This window comes from Nerophis ophidion, linkage group LG12 (genome assembly GCF_033978795.1).
Source record: "Nerophis ophidion isolate RoL-2023_Sa linkage group LG12, RoL_Noph_v1.0, whole genome shotgun sequence".
NCBI lineage: Eukaryota > Metazoa > Chordata > Actinopteri > Syngnathiformes > Syngnathidae > Nerophis > Nerophis ophidion.
Window position 1 is genome coordinate 57,684,155 of NC_084622.1, and position 20,006 is coordinate 57,704,160.

The 20,006-nt window shown below is 41.9% G+C and overlaps 1 protein-coding gene across 1 annotated transcript; it reads left to right on the forward strand.

Moving 5' to 3' along the window:
- Window positions 1–1,810: 1,810 nt before the first annotated feature.
- rxylt1 (ribitol xylosyltransferase 1) lies at window positions 1,811–19,814 on the forward strand. The gene is made up of 6 exons (XM_061917848.1): window positions 1,811–2,013; window positions 2,387–2,572; window positions 7,362–7,464; window positions 7,578–7,892; window positions 8,070–8,240; window positions 14,437–19,814. The coding sequence occupies exons 1-6, from the start codon at window positions 1,869–1,871 to the stop codon at window positions 14,837–14,839; spliced, it is 1,323 nt and encodes a 440-aa protein (XP_061773832.1). The 5' UTR covers window positions 1,811–1,868; the 3' UTR covers window positions 14,840–19,814.
- Window positions 19,815–20,006: the final 192 nt, after the last annotated feature.

Genomic DNA, 20,006 nt, shown 5'->3' on the forward strand with positions numbered 1-20,006 from the left:
CAATCAATCAATCAATGTTACTTATATAGCCCTAAATCACTAGTGTCTCAAAGGGCTGCACAAATCACTACGACATAAGGGCAAGGAAAACTCACACCCAGTGGGACGTCGGTGACAATGATGACTATGAGAACCTTGGAGAGGAGGAAAGCAATGGATGTCGAGCGGGTCTAACATGATACTGTGAAAGTTCAATCCATAATGGATCCAACACAGTCGCGAGAGTCCAGTCCAAAGCGGATCCAACACAGCAGCGAGAGTCCCGTTCACAGCGGAGCCAGCAGGAAACCATCCCAAGCGGAGGCGGATCAGCAGCGCAGAGATGTCCCCAGCCGATACACAGGCGAGCAGTACATGGCCACCGGATCGGACCGGACCCCCTCCACAAGGGAGAGTGGGACATAGAAGAAAAAGAAAAGAAACGGCAGATCAACTGGTCTAAAAAGGGAGTCTATTTAAAGGCTAGAGTATACAAATGAGTTTTAAGGTGAGACTTAAATGCTTCTACTGAGGTGGCATCTCGAACTGTTACCGGGAGGGCATTCCAGAGTACTGGAGCCCGAAATGAAAAAGCTCTACAGCCCGCAGACTTTTTTTGGGCTTTGGGAATCACTAATAAGCCGGAGTCCTTTGAACGCAGATTTCTTGCCGGGACATATGGTACAATACAATCGGCAAGATAGGATGGAGCTAGACCGTGTAGTATTTTATAGGTAAGTAGTAAAACCTTAAAGTCACATCTTAAGTGCACAGGAAGCCAGTGCAGGTGAGCCAGTACAGGCGTAATGTGATCGAACTTTCTTGTTCTTGTCAAAAGTCTAGCAGCCGCATTTTGTATCAACTGTAATCTTTTAATGCTAGACATGGGGAGACCCGAAAATAATACGTTACAGTAGTCGAGACGAGACGTAACAAACGCATGGATAATGATATCAGCGTCTTTAGTGGACAGAATGGAGCGAATTTTAGCGGCATTCTTCAAGTAAAGCCATAATTTTTAGAGTATAATAAGTCCCTAATTCTTTTTAGAAACATTGTAACATTGTAAAAACAAAGTAAGATTTTCATTGTACGGCAAACTGTCTGTTTAACTGTGCATATGACGATAAACAATCTTGAATCTTGAATTTCTTGAACAGGTGCGGTAGAAAACGGATGGATGGATTAAAATGCATGACAATGTTTTAGATTTTGAACGTTATTTTTAAAATTGTGATTACCAGCGGCCTTATTCATTACTTATCGTGTTAAGCAATGTCAGATAAGATTTATCTGAGAGCCAGATAGAGTCATCAAAAGAGCCACATCTGGCTCTAGAGCCATAGGTTCCCTACCCCTTCTGTACACTGTTTGTTTGTCTAATCTTGAACAGGTTTGTGCTGAAAACAAAGTTTTGTTGTACTTAATTGTGCAATGACAATAATTATCCTATCCTATCCTATCCGATGGTCCCTGGGAGTCCTGAAGGTAAAAAAAAAAAAGAATCCATATATTTTGTAATGGTTTGAAATTGAAAAATATCAAAACGGCCCCCGCATGTTTGAATTTTTCCGTGTGTGGCCCTCAATGGAAAAAGTTTGGACACCCCTGCGCTAAGGAGACGAGGCGATTTGCCTTTATTTTATCTCCCTATTGTTAAGGTAAAACCACCACGAATATACATTTGTTAGACGTTCCGTATTTGTTTGCTATAAATACAATTAGTATGGAAAATATGAATAATCAGGTATATTTGGACAGGCGCATCCTCTGGTCACCTATTTTCGCGTATCCTCGTGATGTAAACAAGGGTCCTTTCAACCAAAAAAAAAAAAAATGGAAAACGGGATGCATAATGGTGGAACACGACGGAAAGGAAAAGGGGAAAAATGAAAATTCCAAAAAGAAAATTGTTCCTTTTCATAATCTTTGCGTACGTGGCGTTTTCACTCTACGCCGCGTACAATGTCTTCTTTAGCACCAAAGTCATCTCCCGCGTTCACAGGGTAGTGAAAAAAGAGGCAGGACCCTCGGGTATGTTCACAACAATACAATAACCCCGCTCCGTGTACACTCATTTCCATCCATTTCTACCGCTTATTACCTTTTGGGATCGCGGGGGACGCTGGTGCCTATTTTAGCAACAATTGGGCGGAAGGCGGGGTCCACCCTGGACAAGTCGCCACCTCATCGCAGGGCTCCGTGTACACTCATTTCCATCCATTTTCTACCGCTTATACCCTTTGGGGTCGCGGGGGGCGCTGGTGCCTATCTTAGCTACAATCGGGCGGAAGGCGGGGTACACCCTGGACAAGTCGCCACTTAATCGCAGTGTACCCTCATTTAGCCGATTAAATAATGGATTATTTAATAGTAAATGCTATTAAATGTTGTGTTGTGTTTGCAGGACGGGCTCGGGATGGCGGAGCTGCTCCATTTTTAGCGGATGAGTGGAATCCGTGGGAGGATGAACAGGTGGAGTACAACTCCGACCTGAATAAAAAGAGAGAGGCCTTCAAACAGCATATGGTACGAATCGAAAAGAACAAACCCAGAAGATTTAAAGTCCAAATCTGGGGTAAAGCGGCCATAGGTAAGCATTTTTTTTTTAGCATCAATCAATTAGATATTTTTGTAATATTCATCAATTGATTTTCTTTACCACTCAGTTACAAATACCGTTTCACATATTCCAGGGGTCGGCAACCTTTACCGCTCAAAGAGCCATTTTGACCCGTTTCACAAAATAAAGAAAACAATGGGAGCCGCAAAACTCTTTTGAAATTTAAAATGGAATAACATTGCATAGAGTTTTGTTTTGTTTTTTGCTTTGTGCTATGTATAAACCAGGGGTCTCAGGCACGCCTTAATGAGAAAATGTAATGTTAGTGCAGCCCGCGAGTTTCACATGAATGCCGCTTGACAGCATTACACTTATTTCGAGGAGGTTCATAAAGCTTACTGACGTGTATTTATAAATGGTTGATTTATATAATCTAGTAAGATACCTTACTAGCCTATATAAATCAACCATATATAAATAAATCATTACACTTGCCAACCCTCCCATATTTTCCAGAGGTTCCCGAATTCTCAAATTATCTATTCTCACAACTATCTGATGATATTCATCCAAACAACAATAATAAAGGAGTGGTATGGAAGGGCTGTCTTTAACGCCCTCTGCAACATGCACAAACAGCTCATCAGCTTAGTAACACATAAGTGGCTCCTGCACGCACACCGCCGCAAGACATAGTTATTCAACAGCCGTACAGGTTACACTGAGGGTTGTAATATAAAATACTTTAACACTCTTACTAATATGCACCACACTGTGAACCCACACCATACAACAATGACAAACACATTTCGGGTTAACATCCGCACTGTAAGACAACATAAACACAACAGTACAAATACCCAGAATCCCATCCATCCCTGACTCTTCTTGGCTACATTATACACACTCGATAGCACCAGCCCCCTCCCTCCATGCGTCGGTTGAGGTGGGCGGGTTTGGTGCTAGCGGGTGTGTATAATAGCCAGGGTGAGTCAGGGACGCATGGGATTCTGGGTATTTGTACTGTTGTGTTTATGTTGTCTTACAGTGCAGGTGTTCTCCCGAAATGTGTTTGTCGTTCTTGTTTGGTGTGGGTTCACAGTGTGGCGCATATTAGTAAGAGTGTTAAAGTTGTTTATATTACAACCCACAGTGTAACCTATATGGCTGCTGAACAAGTATGCCTTGCAGGTGAATGGGTGAGTTGACAAGAGCTGCGTATAGCATGCGACAGGCCGACACGCAGATAAAATTGTGTATAAGCGGGCGCGACGACATGTTAAAGAGTAAGTTAAAAGCATTGCCATCGCGGCACGCACTCAATATTGTAGACCGGGTGAAGACCGGACAATGTTGGCCCCCGAAAACTTCCCGAAATAATCTGGGGGGGTCGTTTATTATGCAGCTGAGCCACATGAGAGTGACCAAAGAGCCGCATGCAGTTCCGGAGCCGCGGGTTGCCGACCCCTGACATATACTAATTATAGCAGGGGTATGGAACCTATGGCTCTAGAGCAGTGACGTGCGGTGAGGTTCATGGCTGGTGAGGCACTGACGTGCACAGTCAGATTTATAAACATATGAACCCTAAAGAATATCTTATTCACCATTATTCACGTTATGTTTAAAAGCTCATACCAGCATTCTTTACACATACAAGCTGTAGCACACAAAAAGGCACATTTAATTAGAAAAAAAATGTTATTATGAATGAAGTCTATGCGCCGTACCCTCTGAACAAAAGCATCGATAACTTATTTATAGAAGTCTTCCTTATCTTTCTACGGTTTTAAAAGTCTCTCTGTCTTGATGGCGATCACTGTCTGAAGCAAACCTTTTAGCTCCGGCGTTGGTCTTCTTTTAATTATTACCTGCTGCCTCGATTGGTTTGATAAAACAGTTTAGAAAACTGTTTTGTTTTAGATATGTAATCATCCATGATAAAAGAGGAAAAAATAAACGATCGCTGCCGCTGCACTTGACTTGCTCACTGGAGCTTGTTGTCACTTCTTCTGCAGCCTAGTATTCGCAAGAATGATCCCTGGGATCACTAGCGCCCTCTACCACCAGGAGGCGGGAGAACAGGTGCCTCACACAGTGCGTCTTCGCAGCCGTTTTATGATTGCCCAGCACAAGAAATACGTTACACGCATACAGTTGTTGACAAAATACACTGTACATTATATACCTCAGCTAACTAAACTATGGAAATGTATAATATAATTCATATAGCAATACGGTCTCACTGAACAGCAGCCAGCAGTTAGCCGAGTCATTGCGCAATCCATGGGGAGGCTCAACTGGCTGCTGACTCACCGCAAGTCTCTTCTCAGTATTTGAACGGCAAAGGTGAAAATTCAGCGATTTTGAATAAAAAATAATCTAAAACTGGTGAAGTTAAATGGAAAATAACTTTATAAAGTATAATCACTGGATACAAATAACAATTTAATAATTTTTTTTTTTCTTTTTATATTTTTTTCTTTCACCTGCCTCCCCTGACTGCACGTCACTGCTTTAGAGCCGGATGTGGCTCGTTTGATGACTGCATCTGGCTCTCAGATAAACCTTAGCGCAGTGTTTTTGAACCTTTTCTGAGCCAAGGCACATTTTATTAATTGAAAAAAATCCTGAGGCATTCCACCACATACTTGCCAACACTCCCGATTTTCCCAGGGAGCCTCCCAAATTTCATTGCCCTTCCTGAAAATCTCCCGAGACAACCATTCTCCCGAATTTCTCCCGATTTCCACCCGGACAACAATATTGATTCTGTAATAGGAATATTGCATTTATGTATGATTTACAATATGTAAAATATGGAACAATCAATGAATCATACAAAATATACAATGCTTTTTTATTTGCCATTTTCTTCATCCTGGGTAAAATAGCAATAGTTTTAGGTATTTTAACCTCTCTATAATTTACATGTTATTTCCATGACAAATCTTTGTCAATCATAACACCCAAAAACTTCATCTCTTTTGATCTTTGAATCTGAACTCCTACAACCTACGACACATCCACTTTTCTTACTACAAAAATTTTTTATTTTTACCAGCATTTGAAGGATAACCTATCAAACCATATGTTAATATCAATCAATCAATGTTTACTTATATAGCCCTAAATCACTAGTGTCTCAAAGGGCTGCACAAACCACTACGACATCCTCGGTAGGCCCATAAGGGCAAGGAAAACTCACACCCAGTGGGTCGTCGGTGACAATGATGACTACGAGAACCTTGGAGAGGAGGAAAGCAATGGATGTCGAGCGGGTCTAACATGATACTGTGAAAGTTCAATCCATAATGGATCCAACACAGTCGCAAGAGTCCAGTCCAAAGCGGATCGAACACAGCAGCGAGAGTCCCGTTCACAGCGGAGCCAACAGGAAAACATCCCAAGCGGAGGCGGATCAGCAGCGCAGAGATGTCCCCAGCCGATACACAGGCGAGCAGTACATGGCCACCGGATTGGACCGGACCCCCTCCACAAGGGAGAGTGGGACATAGGAGAAAAAGAAAACAAACGGCAGATCAACTGGTCTAAAAAGGGAGTCTATTTAAAGGCTAGAGTATACAAATGAGTTTTAAGGTGAGACTTAAATGCTTCTACTGAGGTGGCATCTTGAACTGTTACCGGGAGGGCATTCCAGAGTACTGGAGCCCGAAATGAAAACGCTCTATAGCCCACAGACTTTTTTTGGGCTTTGGGAATCACTAATAAGCCGGAGTCCTTTGAACGCAGATTTCTTGCCGGGACATATGGTACAATACAATCGGCAAGATAGGATGGAGCTAGACCGTGTAGTATTTTATACGTAAGTAGTAAAACCTTAAAGTCACATCTTAAGTGCACAGGAAGCCAGTGCAGGTGAGCCAGTACAGGCGTAATGTGATCAAACTTTCTTGTTCTTGTCAAAAGTCTAGCAGCCGCATTTTGTACCAACTGTAATCTTTTAATGCTAGACATGGGGAGACCCGAAAATAATACGTTACAGTAGTCGAGGCGAGACGTAACAAACGCATGGATAATGATCTCGGCGTATTTAGTGGACAAAATGGAGCGAATTTTAGCGATATTACGGAGATGAAAGAAGGCCGTTTTAGTAACGCTTTTAATGTGTGACTCAAAGGAGAGAGTTGGGTCAAAGATAATACCCAGATTCTTTACCATGTCGCCTTGTTTAATTGTTTGTTTGTCAAATGTTGATTTATTTGTTTTCATCTACCTTTAACACATATTTAATATTTTGTGCTGAATGAAATAGGGTTGTGTCATCTGTTATTAAATACACTTAAACAGTTTGGAAACCATAGTAATATTATTGAGATACATAAGAAACACTATAGGTCCAAGGACCCATCCTTGTGGTACACAATTAATTTTATTGAAGGCGGATTTCCTATTGTTAACTTTGAAAAAATATGCTTCTTCTGATAAAAAGTTCAAGACTTTTTTTTTATGTTCCTCCACTTCGTCTGGTGTAATGTTCTTCCTGGGTGGCATGTTTTCAGTTTTATACACTGAAGCTTACAAATATAAACAGCAACTGTACCTGCTGCCACTGGTGGTATGGTTCTGTTAGCTGGTTTGCTTGGTTTACTTGGTTTGCAGTTTCTTTACACAGATATGAAACCGTGAGTAAGTTTCTGATATGTTAATACATAAACAAATGAGTTTTTTACCACTTGAAAACAATAATCTAATTTTTCTTCCATATTTTTAGGTGGTACGATTTGTTTTTAATACCAGAGCACAATGTTACTTAATGCTGATATGAAATTATGTGGTTACTATTTTTCATTTCCAGGGCTTTACCTTTGGGAACACATTTTAGAGGGTCCCCTCAACCCTACTGACAAGGTAGCACAATGGAGAGAAGGTGAACTCCAATCAGGAAAAATTGATTTCAGGTAAAGAGGCAGACACACTTTTTTGAAGTCTACCATGCCTATTATTAACACACAACACAGCTTCAAAGCTGAGACATAACCACAATGTTGATTAATTTCCTCCTTTGCTTCAGTTTCTATACAGGTCCGGCTGTCGTTCAGGGTCATGTCCCTTTGGACATGAACAGTCTGGTTGTTGTCTTGAATGGTCGTGAACAGCAGAAAGTAGCATACTCTACACGCTGGCTGGAGCACGTCCAAACTCTAGTTCATTCCCACACAGTGTCCCACGTGGCTGTGGTCCTGCTAGGAAACGAGCATTGCAACAATGAGTGGATTGGCCCATACTTAAAGAGAAATGGTGGCTTTGTGGATCTTCTCTTTATCGTGTATGATAGCCCTTGGGTCAACGACAGAGATGTCTTCCAGTGGCCCCTTGGTGTTTCCACGTAAGTTATACTTTCTCTTCTGTAAATAGATGATAATTAATAATCATATACGTGCTTCAGTGGGTTTGCTTTGCTGCAGACTGTATGCTCACAATGGGCAATACTTGTGTATTATTTGTATTTAAATCCACTCCACTCTTTATAATCTTGCACGATACCATATTTTATATTGTGCAGGTACAGGCAGTTTTCCATGGTTAGACCCAGCACTGAGATGATCACCTCCAACAGACCATACCTCTGCAATTTCCTTGGAACTGTTTACAAGAATTCCTCCAGAGAAACACTCATGCAGATTCTAAAACAATCTGACCTTGAGAAAGATTGCATTACATTTGCCAGGGAGAAGTAAGTCAAAATGTCCTTTTGTCGTCTGACAAGGTGCTTTTAATCTTTACATTGAGAGTTATGAGTCATACGTTATTTCAGGGGATGACATTTAGCATGCCTCTGATTCTAATCATTAGAGGTCCCCTTTAAAAACACTCCTTATCAAAATTAATGCTTGCTCTGTTGGATCGATAGAAGGTTCAGAGTAGAGCTTCAAAATGCAAAAAGAAGAAATGGGAGAGAGACCAAAAAAATGGGTAAGCAATTTTTCTCAAAGAAACATTCAAAAGTATATATGGGGTTACATTATGATTTTTCTCTTTGTTTAAAACACTTCCATGTGATCTACATAACATGTAATGGTGTTTTTTTGGCCCAAAATCTTGCATAGATTATGTTTTACAGACCATCTTCAAGCCGTTTTCTGAGCGTCTCTTCAGTATGCGCTGTTTTGTTTTATTTACGTGCCTCCACTTTGACTGGGGCTTCACGGTGGCAGAGGGGTTAGTGCGTCTGCCTCACAATACGAAGGTCCTGCAGTCCTGGGTTCAAATACAGGCTCGGGATCTTTCTGTGTGGAGTTTGCATGTTCTCCCCGTGAATGCGTGGGTTCCCTCCGGGTACTCCGGCTTCCTCCCACTTCCAAAGACATGCACCTGGGGATAGGTTGATTGGCAACACTAAATTGGCCCTAGTGTGTGAATGTGAGTGTGAATGTTGTCTGTCTATCTGTGTTGGCCCTGTGATGAGGTGGAGACTTGTCCAGGGTGTACCCCGCCTTCCGCCCGATTGTAGCTGAGATAGGCGCCAGCGCCCCCCGTGATCCCAAAAGGGAATAAGCGGTAGAAAATGGATGGATGGCACTTTAACTGTATCTTCTCCCCGTCAGCCCAGTTGTAGTTTTTAGTGCATTCATATTGAGTATACTGACAGATATAAGTCCGAAGAGTATGCTACTTTTTATCCGAAATGGTAACAGCATAAGATACATATGCATGTACGAGCCAGTCTGCCTCACAACAAGAGGCTAGAGAAAAAGAAGGAATTTATTCACTACAATAGCGGATTTGAGCAAAGCTCTTTGGGTGCTGTAAATCCTTACCGTATATGGGAGGCCTGGGCAATCATTTTGACTCGGGGGTGGGGGGGCAAAATTTAGAGAAAAAATGTGTTGGGGTGCAGGTACCGTATTTTTCGGATTATAAATCGCAGTTTTTTTCATAGACTTTTGCTCCGGAGCGACTTATGTGTGAAATTATTAACACATTACCGTAAAATCCATCCATCCATTTTCTACCGCTTATTCCCTTTCGGGGTCGCGGGGGGCGCTGGCGCCTATCTCAGCTACAATCGGGCGGAAGGCGGGGTACACCCTGGACAAGTCGCCACCTCATTGCAGGGCCAACACAGATAGACAGACAACATTCACACTCACATTCACACACTAGGGCCAATTTAGTGTTGCCAATCAACCTATCCCCAGGTGCATGTGTTTGGAGGTGGGAGGAAGCCGGAGTACCCGGAGGGAACCCACGCATTCACGGGGAGAACATGCAAACTCCACACAGAAAGATCCCGAGCCTGGATTTGAACCCAGGACTGCAGGACCTTCGTATTGTGAGGCAGACGCACTAACCCCCCTGCCACCGATCAACATATTTGACAATAAAGCGAAACGCAACAGAAAATGCAACAAACAGCCGAATATGAACGTGAAGGGTAAAAAACCCACCTAAAATCTGATACATCACTAAGCTTTAGAACAGGGGTGGGGAACCTACGGCTCTAGAGCCAGATGCGGCTCTTTTGATGACTGCATCTGGTTCTCAGATAAATCGTAGCTGACATTGCTTAACATGATAAGTAATTAATAATACTCCTAAAAATAGCGTTCAAATTATAAAACATTCTCATGCATTTTAATCCAACCATCCGTTTTTTATCGCACCTGTTCAAGATGTCGCATTAATAGTAAAAAGTATTTTATTTATTATTAGTTAACTTTTAGAATAACAATATTATTAAAAAGAATAAGAGACTTATTATACTCTAAAAATGTTGGTCCATCCATCCATCCATCATCTTCCGCTTATCCGAGGTCGGGTCGCGGGGGCAACAGCCTAAGCAGGGAAACCCTGACTTCCCTCTCCCCAGCCACTTCGTCTAGCTCTTCCCGGGGGATCCCGAGGCGTTCCCAGGCCAGCCGGGAGACATAGTCTTCCCAACGTGTCCTGGGTCTTCCCCGTGGCCTCCTACCGGTTGGACGTGCCCTAAACACCTCCCTAGGGAGGCGTTCGGGTGGCATCCTGACCAGATGCCCGAACCACCTCATCTGGCTCCTCTCGATGTGAAGGAGCAGCGGCTTTACTTTGAGTTCCTCCCGGATAGCAGAGCTTCTCACCCTATCTCTAAGGGAGAGCCCCGCCACACGGCGGAGGAAACTCATTTCGGCCGCTTGTACCCGTGATCTTATCCTTTCGGTCATGACCCAAAGCTCATGACCATAGGTGAGGATGGGAACGTAGATCGACTGGTAAATTGAGAGCTTTGCCTTCCGGCTCAGCTCCTTCTTCACCACAACGGATCGGTACAACGTCTGCATTACTGAAGACGCCGCACCGATCCGCCTGTCGATCTCACGATCCATTCTTCCCTCACTCGTGAACAAGACTCCTAGGTACTTGAACTCCTCCACTTGGGGCAGGGTCTCCTCCCCAACCCGGAGATGGCATTCCACCCTTTTCCGGGCGAGAACCATGGACTCGGACTTGGAGGTGTTGATTCTCATTCCGGTCGCTTCACACTCGGCTGCGAACCGATCCAGCGAGAGCTGAAGATCCCGGTCAGATGAAGCCATCAGGACCACATCATCTGCAAAAAGCAGAGACCTAATCCTGCGGTCACCAAACCGGAACCCCTCAACGCCTTGACTGCGCCTAGAAATTCTGTCCATAAAAGTTATGAACAGAATCGGTGACAAAGGACAGCCTTGGCGGTCCGTTCCCTGTACGATCAGTGCCAGAGTTTGGTCCGCATTGCCGGCAGTAAGTCGAACACATTTCCAGTGAGGGTTGGACTCCGCCAAGGCTGTCCTTTGTCACCGATTCTGTTCATAAAAATGTTGGTCTTACTTAAAAATGCACACAGTTGTATTCAGTGTTAAAAAATATAATATGGCTCTCACGGAAATACATTTTGAAATATTTCGCTTTCATGGCTCTCTCAGCCAAAAGGGTTGCTTTAGAACTTTGTTGTAATAATCTCCTTCCACATCTGTCCCTGACACCCACAATTCACACTGTCCGCTCTGGAAACACTCTGTGGAAACGCTCCCCACCCACACTGCTCGGTGCCTCGTCTGAGCTGCTGTGACTTACATTACCATAGTAACTAGTATATCATGCAAAAGCGCAGATTCCAACCATTGAAATAATTTGTGTAGTTCAAGACTTACAGTCATTTGAAAACATCACTGCACATCATAATGGCAGCTCGAGTTTCCATCTTAAAGATCTAAAACAATTATTTTGGAATGTCTGGCGGGCCAGATTGAAAAGGTTAACGGTCCGCATGCGGCCCACGGGTTTTAATTTGCCCACGTCTGATATATGGCAATATCCGCTGATGTTACACTTGGGAAAAACGTCACAGTTTAGAGGAAGTATAAAGGAAGGCAGGATTGTTTTATAAATATCCCCACAAAGCCTTAAAGGTTTGATTTTAGCATTTTTGTATTTATGCAGAACCCAAACACAAAAAAAAAAACGGGTAACAAAAGGTAAGAAAAGTTATATCTGCATACAAGGTCCCCTTTAGGACCACATCCTTTTAAAGCCAGAATATTTGCAAAAATGTGAATTCAACGTAATGTTCTGTCTGGTATTCACACAGCCATGGTCTCTTGATGGCAAAGGCAAAAAGGCTTTCACTCTCTGAACGCGGTTGGAGCTGCATAATAAGCAAGGCCTCTTGCAGCGCGCCATTTCTGTTGAGGTAGGATGCGGTAAGACTTCTTAAAAGATCCTGAGGGTCATTGAATAAAAAAGTCAAGGGGTAGACCGGGTGCCAAGTTTAGTTCAATATCATCAGATGGCCTCTGTGAGAGAAGAGGTCCAGCAACAAAAATCATCTTTTAAAATCCTCGTCTCCTTCAACGCCACCAAAATGCTACGTGAAATAAAGATGATTAAGGATTTTGAGCTGCTTGTTCTGCTGCTGGATTCCCTTTGAGTTTGTAAAAGTTAATGCTAAATTATCAATCATGACTCTCACCTGTGTAGTAGAAGGTCGTAACACTAACCTGAGAACATGGCCAATTTTGATACTCTCGGTATATGGCTCTCAATTTGCTTCTCAACAAATGGAACACAGCATAAGACCATCGCAACATTACTAGATAACATTTTCTTTATCTGAGGAGTGAGAGTTTTTCTGAATTTAGCAGCTCAAAAAAGATACAACATCCCATCAGTCTGCATTCCAGTGAGAGTGAACATTGTCAGTCACTGTGTCATGTTCTGTTTTGAAACGTTGCGCGGCAAGCAGCATATCTTCCTGTTGCTATGTGGTCAGTATCATGTTAGACCCGCTCGACATCCATTGCTTTCGGTCCCCTAGAGGGGGGGGGGGGGTTGCCCACATCTGAGGTCCTCTCCAAGGTTTCTCATAGTCAGCATTGTTACTGGCGTCCCACTGGATGTGAATTCTCCCTGCCCACTGGGTGTGAGTTTTCCTTGCCCTTTTGTGGGTTCTTCCGAGGATGTTGTAGTCGTAATGATTTGTGCAGTCCTTTGAGACATTTGTGATCTGGGGCTATATAAATAAACATTGATTGACATTGATTGAAATCAATGAAAGAAGTTCTGGTAATTCTTAAAATGACCAAAATACTGTCAATGTCCTGTCACTACATGCAGTCGCATTCAAAAGTTTACATACACTTGTAAAGAACATCATTTGATGGTTGTCTTGAGTTTCCAATACTTTCTACAACTCTTACTTTTGGTAGTTGGAGCACAGACTTGTTGGTCACAAAAAAAAAAATTCATGAAGTTTCGTTGTTTTATGACTTTATTATGGGTTTACTGAAAATGTCACCAAATCCGCTGGGTCAAAAGTATACATACAGCAATATTAATATTTATTGGCAAGTTTAACTCCAATAAGGCGCTTTTGGTAGCCATCCACAAGCTTCTGGTTGAATTTTGGACCACTCCTCTTGACAAAATTGGTGTAGTTCAGCTAAATTTGTTGTTTTTCTGACATGGACTTGTTTCTTCAGTATTGTCCACACGTTTAAGGCCATTCTAAAAATCTTAATTGTAGCCTGATTTAGCCAATCCTTTAACACTTTTTTGACGTGTGTCTGGGGTCATTGTCCTGTTGGAACACCCAATTGCGCCCAAAACCCAACCTTTTAGGTTGTCCTGAAGAAGTTGGAGGTAATCCTCCTTTTTCATTGTCCCATAGCACCAGTTCCATTGGCAGCAAAACAGGCCCAGAGCAGTATATTACCGCCATCAGGCTTGACGGTAGTTATGGTGTTCCTGGGATTAGAGGCCTCACCTTTTATTCTCCAAACATATTGCTGGGTATTGTGGCCAAACCGCTCAATTTTTATTTCATCTGACCACAGAACTTTTCTCCAGAATGTTTTGTTTGTCTATGTAATGTTAGATGATACAAAAAATTGAGCTGTTTCGCCACAATACGCAGCAACATGTTTGTCAGGTGGAGTGGTCAAAAACTCAACCAAAAGCTTGCCAGAAGCTTCTGGATGGCTACCAAAAGCTTCTTTTTGCAGTGAAACTTGCCAAGGGACATGTAACCAAATATTAACATTGCTGTATGTATACTTTTGACCCAGCAGATTTGGTCACATTTTCAGTAGACTCATAATAAATTCCTAAAAGAACCAAACTTAATTAATGTTTTTTGTGACCAACCAATGCTCCAATCACTCGATCACAAAAAAATAAGAGTTGTACGAATTATTGGAAACTCAAGACAGCCATGACATTACGTTCTTTACAAGTGGATGTAAACATTTGATCGCGACTGTACATACAGGAGTATGGGAAAAATCCCCAAAAGATCCAACAGTGCAAAAAGTACATTCTGGAAAATGTTCAAATAGTCTTAAAATGTTAATCGGAAGTGAATGTTTTACAAAGGACAGTTACATTCTTTTTATTTTTTGCCCATTTACCTCAAGGTGGCTCCCCCAGGAGACAGCAGAGAGTCAGAAGCGCTATCAGACCGCGCTAGTCCAGAGCGAGCTCACCCTCTGCCCCGTCGGCATCAACACAGAATGCTACCGCATCTACGAGGCCTGTTCTTACGGCTCGGTTCCTGTCGTAGAGGACGCACTGACGCCTGGGACATGCGCGGCTGGGCCCAGCTCCCCGCTGCGTCTCCTGAAAGCGGCGGGAGCCCCCTTCATCTTCATCAGCGATTGGAGGGAGCTTCCCGTGATTCTAGAGAGGGAGAGAGGAATGAGCCAGGAGCAGAGAGTGGACAGGAGGAGGAGGTTGCTGGAGTGGTACGCCAGTTTCCGTCAGCAAATGAAGGAGAGGTTCACTGAGGTTATCGAGGAGAACTTCTTCAAAAGCGGCTGATTTTGTCGCTGAAGGTTGTATACTCACACTCGGCCAATGGTGGCTTTTTCCGTGATTCCCTCTCTTTCTAACTGAGCATTTGTGCTGCAGCCCCTTCACTTTTTTTCAACTGTATTTTTCCTGTATTAGTCGACTGTTATTTTGAGTCGTTCTGAATATTTCATTTTTGCAATGTAGCGACAGTCATCAATTACTTTCGAGAGGAGTGATTGTAATAATTAAATGACAACCAGTCTGCATTTATTTTCTATCATACACTATATTGACAAAATTATTTGGCCACCTGCCTTGACTCACATATGAATTTGAAGTGCCATCCCATTCCTAACCCATAGGGTTCAATATGATGTCGGTCTACATTTTGCAGCTATTATAGCTTCAACTCTTCTGGAAAAGCTGTCCACAAGGTTGCAGAGTGTGTTTATAGGAATTTTCGACCATTCTTCCAAAAGCGTATTGGTGAGGTCACACACTGATGTTGGTCGAGAAGGCTTGGCTCTCAGTCTCCCAAAGATATTCCATTGGGTTCAGGTCAGGACTCTGTGCAGGCCAGTCAAGTTCATCCACATCAGACTCTGTCATCGTTGCTTTGTGCACCGGTGCACAGTCATGTTGGAAGAGGAAGGCGCCTGCTCCAAACTTTTCCCACGAGGTTGGGAACATGGAATTGTCCAAAATGTTTTGGTATCCTTGAGCATTCAAAATTCCTTTCACTGGAACTAAGGAGCCAAGGCCCGATTCCTGAAAAACAACCCCACACCATAATTCCTCCTCTACCAAATTTCACACTCTGCACAATGCAGTCCGAAATGTTTTGAAGTTTCCTAACCCATAGGGTTCAATATGATGTCGGTCTACATTTTGCAGCTATTATAGCTTCAACTCTTCTGGAAAAGCTGTCTACAAAGTTGCAGAGTGTGTTTATAGGAATTTTCGACCATTCTTCCAAAAGTGTATTGGTGAGGTCACACACTGATTTTGGTCGAGAAGGCTTGGCTCTCAGTCTCCGTTCTAATTCATCCTAAAGATATTCTATTGGGTTCGGGTCAGGACTCTGTGCAGGCCAGTCAAGTTCATCCACATCAGACTCTGTCATCGTTGCTTTGTGCACTGGTGCACAGTCATGTTGGAAGAGGAAGGCGCCTGCTCCAAACTGTTTCCACGAGGTTGGGAGCATGGAATTGTCCAAAATGTTTTGGTATCCTTGAGCATTCAAAATTCCTTTCACTGGAACTAAGGAGCCAAGGCCCGATTCCTGAAAAACAACCCCACACCATAATTCCTCCTCTACCAAATTTCACACTCTGCACAATGCAGTCCAAAATGTACCGTTCTCCTGGCAACGTTCAAACCCAGACTCGTCCATCAGATTGACAGATAGAAAAGCGTGATTCACCACTCCAGAGAACGCGTCTCCACTGCTCTAGAGTCCAGTGGCGACGTGCTTTACACCACTGCATCCAACGTTTTGCATTGGACTTGGTGATGTATGGCTTTGATGCAGCTGTTCGGCCATGGAAACCTGGGTAGTGTACTGTACGTGGGCTAATTGGAAGGTCACATGAAGTTTGGAGCTCTGTAGCAACTGACTATATATGACTTTTTGGACTATGCGCTTCAGCATCCACTGACCCCTCTGTCAGTTTACGTGGCCTACCACTTCGTGTCTGAGTTGCTGTTGTTCCCAAACTCTCCCATTTTCTTATTATAAAGCCGACAGTTGACTTTTGAATATTTAGGAACACGGAGATTTAACGACTGGATCTGTTTCACGGGTGGCATCCTGTAAGACAGTTCCAGGCTGGAACTCACTGAGCTCCTGAGAGCCGCCTATTCCTTCACAAATTTTAGTAGAAGCAGTCTCCATGCCTAAGTGCTTGATTTTATACACCTGTGGCCAGGCAAAGGGATTAGGACACCGGATTCTGATCATTTGGATGGGTGGCCAAATACTTAAGGCAATATAGTGTGTATAACTAAGGTGTTGCTGCAGTTACTTCACATGCAGTCAGTAATCATTTGTTCAACTTAAGTTATATTAATCGTGTTCTTCAAGGTTCTATTTTAGGTCCTCTCTTTTTAATCAGTTGGACCATGCAACTGGTGCCCCACGAGTTCAGTTCAAAATCCACTTTTTCTTTTCTTAAAAACATGAATGCCGTCATATAGATGATCTTTGACAAGCCTTTTTTTTTGGAAAAAGGTCCTTAAAACAGCAGAGCGTTCCTCTAACTGACAACCTAAATAGAACAGCAGAGCGTTCCTCTAACTGACAACCTAAATAGACCAAACTCAAATGTCTACTGTAGTGGAAGCTGGTTCTCTGGCATATACAAAATAAGACTATTAGTGAAGTCTGGACCCCCCTGTCCTTAGCTTTCTGTAGCTGTCCTTGGTCGAGGGAATCATGGCCCACCTTTTTCGATGGTGTGCTTGGGCGCAGATCAGTGTGTTCCCACGAGCCCAGCATGCCGTGCTTTGAACTATGATTTAATTTATACGGTGAGAAGTGGAGAAACGTGATTGCAATTGTGTGTAGTTTACTCTGTGCAGGTTAAGTAATATGTGGAGTAAGTTGTGCGAGACTTAAAATATTTCTTTGTGTTTACATTTTAGATGTTGACAGTGATGGAATGTTCAGTCATGTGGTTTAAATAGAGAACAAGATGCCTTTACACACTGTTTGAATTATGTTTTGTATATGTTTGTACGCACTTAATTGGTTAAAAAAACATAAGCTAGAGGACTGCATTAGAAACAGATTGTCATTGGCTTGAATTTTATTTTGTATGATTTGTTTAAAAGGGATATTTCGGTGTTGCATGTGTAAAGTATGTATTTTCGGTGCTGTGTTTGCATGTTTTTTTCCCTTCTGCATTAGGTTAGTTTCTAGTAGAATAGTGTTCATCCTGCAGATGGCGCCATGGTCGAGTTTTTAAATTCTAAACGTCACTTGCCATGAACCCATTTTATATAAATAATTGCACTTGATACAGTTGGGAAGTTTTTTTTCAACAACTTTTTTTTAAAATTGATGTTTATAGTAAAAGTGCTTGTTTTAATGAATATGAACACATCAATTAAGTAATAGGTGGGGTGGCGGATACTGAACATTTTGGAGTCGATCCGATACCTAGCAATTTTTAATCGCCGATGTATATTCCAATACTTTTAACTTGAAAATGTTTCAAGCTCTTTGAATAATTTTGTGGTTCTACCTTTAATTTGTTGATCATGATTATAATGAAAAAAAAAAAAACAAGACAAGGATTTTCGACAAACAAAACCAATTTGTATCAACTTATTTGTGGATATTTTAACAAAATATATTAGACAGTGTTTTGTCTACAAAATATTGTAATACAATTATATTATTCCGTAGTAATTTATGTTTGTATTTTTGTAATTATTTGATCGTTTTTACTGTACTATGTTTTTGTTTTATTTATTGCTCTTTTAAATGCATTGCTCTTATTTAATTTTGCTAGTTTTATTGTTTGAATGTGAAATGTTGGAGTATAAGCTAAACTATTATTGATTGTTTTTTATGGTGGTATGCAGTACTTTGAAAACTTTGTATGTCAGATTTGCTAAAAAAAAAAAGGATTGCAATGATATACAATTGTTTAAGCATCATTGAGTCAATATAGTGCAAAATAACTAAACAAATGCAAACATTACATTTGGCTTTTGGCACACAAAAAACCCTGATATTTGTGGAAATAGAAAACCCAAAACCAGTTGTGTAAATCGGACATAAAAACAGAATACAATGACTTGCAAATCCTTTTCAACTTATATTTAATTGAATACGCTGCAAAGACAAGATACTTAACGTTCGAATTGAGAAAGTAAAACATTCTTTGCAAATAATCATTAACTTAGAATTTAAAGGCAGCAACACATTGTAAAAAAAGTTGGCACAAACTGTAGTTACTGATACTGGTTTTCTGAAGTGTTCCTGAGCCCATGTGGTGATATCCTTTACAGACTGATGTCGCTTTTTGATGCAGTACCACCTGAGGGCTCAAAGGTCTCAGGCATTGATCCAGATTCTCTGAACCTTTTGATGATATTACGGATTGTAGACGGGGAGATCCTTAAATACATTGCAATAACTGGTTGAGAAATCTTGTTCTTAAACTGTTCGACAATTTGCTCATGCATTTGTTCACAAAGTGGTGACTCTCGCCCCATCTGGTTGTGAATGGCTGAGCATTTCATGGAAGCTTCTTTTACACTCATTCATGCCACCCACCTGTTACCAAGTAGCCTGTTCACCTGTGGTGTGTTCCAAATAAGTGTTTGATGAGCATTCCTCAACTTTTTCAGTATTTTTTGCATTTGGGCCAGCTTTTTTGAAACATGTTGGAGGCCTCACATTCCTAATGAGCTAATAATTGCAAAAAAATGACAAAATGTACCAATTCGATAGTAAAGTATCTTATCTTTGCAGTGTATTCAATTGAATATAAGTTGAAAAGGATCTGCAAATCATTGTATTCTGTTGTTATTCACGATTTACACAATGCGCCAACTTCACCGGCTTTGGGGTTTGTACAAACATGTCAGTCTAATCAAGTTATACTTGTGGGTGGCATTGATCACTGGAGCAATCTCGTCACACCTATACCATGCATACGTGTTGACGTGACTAGCGATCTAAAGTGATTTAAAGCTGTGTTTACATTAAATTATGCATACTTATGTGGGTATATTTTTCAGATTTTATCCATTTATGGCTTCCTCCCACTTCCAAAGACATACACCTGGGGATAGGTTGATTGGCAACACTAAAATTGGCCCTAGTGTGTGAATGTGAGTGTGAATGTTGTCTGTCTATCTGTGTTGGCCCTGAGATGAGATGGTGACTTGTCCAGGGTGTACCCCGCCTTCCGCCCGATTGTAGCTGAGATAGGCGCCAGCGGACCCCAAAGGGAATAAGCGGTAGAAAATGGATGGATGGATGGATGGATGGAAAACAATCTGAAATTGTCTTTATTTTATTATTATTTATTTTTTTAATTTATTAATCAATACAAAAAACTGTACACAACAATACCATAACAATGCAGTAAATTCCAAAACCAAACCCGACCCAGCAACATTCAGGATAGCAATAATCAGAGCAATTGAGGACACACAATCATGACACGGTACAATCTAA

Coding starts and splice junctions, on each gene's coding strand:
- rxylt1 (XM_061917848.1), top strand. CDS start 1,869: ATGAAAATTCCAAAAAGAAAATTGTTCCTTTTCATAATCTTTGCGTAC. Junction 2,573..7,361: donor CTGGGGTAAAGCGGCCATAG/GTAAGCATTTTT, acceptor TTTCATTTCCAG/GGCTTTACCTTTGGGAACAC. Junction 7,465..7,577: donor TCAGGAAAAATTGATTTCAG/GTAAAGAGGCAG, acceptor CCTTTGCTTCAG/TTTCTATACAGGTCCGGCTG.